At 43.8% G+C, this 4764-nt stretch overlaps 1 protein-coding gene across 1 annotated transcript in view; it reads right to left on the reverse strand.

The window, feature by feature from the left end:
- FERMT2 (fermitin family member 2) overlaps positions 1 to 4764 on the reverse strand; it is a gene marked incomplete at its 3' end in the record, with an annotated part of 84974 nt that overhangs the window by 2380 nt on the left and 77830 nt on the right. Inside the window, exons 12-13 of the mRNA XM_018558429.1 lie at positions 4482 to 4502; positions 858 to 982 (exon numbers count right to left, since the gene is read on the reverse strand). Coding sequence (XP_018413931.1) covers positions 858 to 982; positions 4482 to 4502 — 146 coding nt within the window. The remainder of the gene's footprint in view (positions 1 to 857; positions 983 to 4481; positions 4503 to 4764) is intronic.

Here is a 4764-nt window from a genome sequence, read left to right on the forward strand (position 1 = left end):
GGGGCGGACGAGGTTAACTTTAAAAAGCCAACTTCACTAAAATTAAGTTGTCCTTTGATATTTGGAGTGAATGTATGTTTTTTTTCCCATCATGGTGGATACTAATGGATACTTTTCACTTCTTTTCGGTTTGTATTATGTATCCACCGGCAACATCCACTCCCCAGTTTTTTTTTTATCCCATCTTCATGGTGATTCTTTTTTTTTTTTAATTTTTGGAGTTGTGGTAAAGCTGAAACACAATTCTTTACAGTCTAAATAAAGTGTATTAAAAATAAATTTTAAGTGCAAGTTAAAGCTAAGTGTAATGCAAACATACAATATCTTCCTCTGCCCCCCCTTCCCTCCTCACCCTGATCAACTTGCAGTTACATTTTTCAATCAAGAAATGTCTCTTTTGAGACACAGTGACATCATCTAAGGGTCTTTTTGCTGTAGCAAGATCAGGTTTGGTGGGAGTGGCTGTCAGGCTCCTGTAAACGCAACAGTACCACGCTTTGAGAGTTATATTAAAAAACCCTGGCACCAGTGTGGGCATGATCTTTGGAGCTGGCACCAGTCAGTGCACTGCTGTTTTCGAGCAAACATCAGATCCCTGGCATCCCTTTACACATGCATACCATCTAGCTACTGGGTGCTGCAGACTTTAGCTGTGCAAACTGTTGATTATACTTCATTAGTGTGTAATCAAGCAGCTGATCAGCAGACTGCAACACCCAATTGTCAGCAGGGATGCCGGGGATGTGATCTTTCATATAACGCTCAAGAACAGTAGTGCTGCGACTGGCACCAGCCCTAAAGATCATACCCACACTGATGGTTACGGCTCACAAATCACTACTGCAATAAAAACTGACCTGGCAATGAAATGGGTGATGCCAAACTCAGGCAGGGATTGCCAAGCTTGAATAAACCTCATTTTTGCTTCTATTAGACTCATCTGGGCGACATTCTGATGAGCTTCCAGAATTCGGGCTGTGATCTGAAGAGGAAAAATAAAGACTTAGCTGCGAAACATGAAGAAATAGGTTAAAAAAAAAGCAAGAATATAAAAAACAGTAGAACTGGCTTTCAGGGTCTAGCAAAACCTAAAGCCCCTTTCACACGGCTGGTCCGATCGGATGCCCTTTTCAAGTGGACCCGATCGGATGCCCAATGTAAGTCTATGGGCAGCTGTGTGTAAACAGATCAGCCTCTGTTTACACTCCGGCTAGGTCCGAAAAACCAAACAGATCATAGGTTTTGGTGGACCTTATCGTGCCGGGTCAAGGGTAACCTGATGTATACGGACAAATGGATACATCCAATTCCCCATACACAGACATGGGGTCTGGCAATTTCAGTTTTTCCCTCCACTGCAACGGAGGAAAAAACCTGGATGGACAGGGATGTCACAACAGTTGCATCCGCTCCCTCCTGCTCTCATCAGGAGGGGATCCGTGCACAGATTCCAGCCTCATCAGCCCATGTAAAAGGGGCCTAAAGCATAAAAGCAGAGGAAGGGGACTGAAACCATATGCAGTGTACACTAAAAGAAATTAACCTGCTTTTTATTTATAAAATACACAGGGCACAGGTTATAAGACTGAACTGCTACAACACAAACATTCTTATATAGAGAAGACTGCTGGCTACAATGAAATATTAAAATTGCATGTATGACTGGCCAAAATGATCGTACGTGGTTCTGCCACAACCGATTATGTGGCAGTCGGATCTCCAACCACCCTCTCATGTCTGCGGCCAGCTCTATATAGATTCTTTTCTCTTTTGTAAGATTTCCCTTTAATGTTTGGATTTGTGTTCCAGCAGTATATGAAATAATGCCCTCATAGAGAAGAACCAAACGTGGCATTGCGCACATTCCAAATCATAAAGATGGGTCAATACATCCATACTTGCGCTAGCAGATGACACGCATTCCGCACACAAGTGCTTGCCAATGGATATCCCACTCTCTAGGCAGCACTCTTGCATGCCAGCCCTCAGAGCTTTACTACTGTATTCTGCCATCAGACTGACCGCCTGACAATTATTTAACAAAACAAAGCCACTTTAGGGCCCATTCGCACCAACAGCCGCGCTATACCCCATGGCGGCTGGTGTGCGTGTGCCTGGAACACTGCTGATGGCGATGCATTGCACGGTTTAGTTTTTTTGTTGTTAGAACTTTATTGAAATCACAGTGTGATGTGGTTATAGCGCATCGCAATGAAAAAAAAAAAAAGTACTGCCGTATCTTTTCAGCGCAAAACACTGCGTGTCATCTGGAGCAAAGTCAATTTCTTTTTCTGGCATTGCGGCTGCACTGAAAAAAAAAAATTGCCAGCACAGCCCCAAAGCATCCGGTGTGCCTGGGCCCGAAAACTGTAGTTTAATCTGCCTTTGTATTTTCCCTGGTTCCTCACCCTCTCATCGACATGTTATCATGCCTTAAAGGAGAACTATGAGGTGAGTGATTCTCACTCACCTCATAGTTCTAGCCGACCTGTGACAATGAGACTGTCACAGGTCGGCTCAGTAGATCGGGAGGTGAGCGAACATATACCGGCGTTCGCTCACCTCTCGATCCTGTCACGTCTCTCTGCCGTGACAGTGAAGGGGCTGGATTCCCCCCCGCGCTCCGATACGCCAGCGCTGACTGGCGGAACGGGCGGGTACAGCTGGCTCTGCCTCTAGATAGGCAGAGCCAGCTGTCACTCACGCAGCTGGGCGGATCTCGACATCGATGTCGAGATCCGCTCTGGCGTCTCAGTATACCGCGAGCTGTAGCTTGCGGTATACTGAGCTTAGGGTAACGGGAGGACGCTAGTTTGTGTCCTCTCGCTACCCTAAGGAGAACTATGGGGGAAAAGCCCTGACCCCCATAGTTCTCCTTTAAAAAAATAAAGTTGCATATAAAATAAAAAAAAATAAAAATGTCCTGTGCCCCCACATACACACAAAAGCAAACACGCGTCACGCCACCAAATCACTGTTAACATTTAACTGATGAATGGTATAAGCTTTTATAGCGTCACCTATGGCCGATTTTGGGTATTATAGTTTTTTGCGATTTCATGGGGCCACGCAATTTTATGCCTTAACATGATTGGCATCCATTTACCCGATGTGACCCCGTATTTTATATTTCACCAAAAAATTAGGGTATTATATTCTGTTTCTGTGCACTAACATTCATTTTAATGTAGTTCATACTAAAAATGGTGGTTTGATAAACATTTGTGCAAAAATCGTGTGATATGAAAAATTTAAACTGGCATTTTCTTATTCTACGGGGCCTCTGCTTTCAGAAAATATAGACACTCACCGGCCACTTTATTAGGTACACCTGTTCAATTGCTTGGTAACACAAATTGCTAATCAGCCGATCACATGGCAGCAACTCAATGCATTTAGACGTGGTGAAGACGACTTGCTGAAGTTCAAACTGAGCATCAGAATGGGGGAGAAAGGGGATTTAAGTGACTTTGAACGTGGCATGGATCTTGAGGCCAGATGGGCTGGTCTGAGTATTTCAAAAACTGCTGATTTACTGGGATTTTCACACACAACCATCTCTCGGGTTTACAGAGAATGGTCCCAAAATGAGAAAATATCCAGTGAGCGGCAGTTGTGTGGACGAAAATGCCTTGTTGATGTCAGAGGTCAGAGGAGAATGGGCAGACTGCTTTGAGATGACAGAAAGGCAATTGTAACGCAAATAACCCCTCGTTACATCCGAGGTATGCAGAATACAATCTCTGAACACACAACATGCCCAACCTTGAAGCAGATGGGCTACAGCAGCAGAAGACCACACCGGGTGCCGCTCCTGTCAGCTAAGAACAGGAAACGGAGGCTACAATTCGCATAGGGTCACCAAAATTGGACAATAGAAGATTGGAAAAACGTCGCCTGGTCTGATGAATCTCCATTTCAGCTGCGACATTCGGATGGTGGGGTCAGAATTTGGAGTAAACAAGCATGGATCCATCCTGCCTCGTATCAACGGTTCAGGCTGGTGGTGGTGTAATGGCGTGGGGGATATTTTCTTGGCACACTTTGGGCCTGTGATGCTATCATGTCAATATGGACAAAAATCTCCTAGGAATGTTTCCATCACCTTGTTGAATCTATGCCACGAAGAATGAAGGCAAAAGGAAGTCCAACCCATTACCAGCAAGGTGTACCCAATAAAAGTGGCCGGTGAATGTAATTGTTTGGGGGAGGGGGGTTAAGCTGTTTTCTCGACACAAACTCAGATATTATCATGTTATAATTCATGTGCACAAATCACTCTGGATGGACGGTGAGCGATTAAAGTCATCCGCCATGACAAAAAAGCAATTTAAATGAATTTACAAAAACAGGGAGGCCAGTTTGCTTTTGCGTGGAGTTTCCCTTTAATATAAACAAATGGTAATGGGGTATAAAAAAAAAAAAAGGCAACAGACTACAAAAAAAAAAAATGCAGCTTTGTTCTGAAGATTGCCACTTACCAAGTCTCTTACATAGCCTGGCTGCGGAGGGCAATGTTGAGAAATGGAATGAAGGAAGGAGGAGGAAGTAGGTAGAGATGGGGGGATAAAACAAAAAGAGAAAATGAGATTTATGGCAAACGAGAAAAAGAAGAATAAGGTTCTGCAGATCTTCCCAGAAAAGAAGTCCAGCCAAAGCATGCAAATTACCTTTGAGGACAAAAATAAAATAAAATATAAAAATATAAAAAAAAAGTGACAGCAAAGTGACAGATAAATCATATACAGAGGTGGTGTGGGGGGG

The sequence above is a fragment of the Nanorana parkeri genome, unplaced genomic scaffold (assembly GCF_000935625.1).
Source record: "Nanorana parkeri isolate BGI_ZX_2015 unplaced genomic scaffold, ASM93562v1 scaffold339, whole genome shotgun sequence".
In the NCBI taxonomy this organism is placed as follows: domain Eukaryota; kingdom Metazoa; phylum Chordata; class Amphibia; order Anura; family Dicroglossidae; genus Nanorana; species Nanorana parkeri.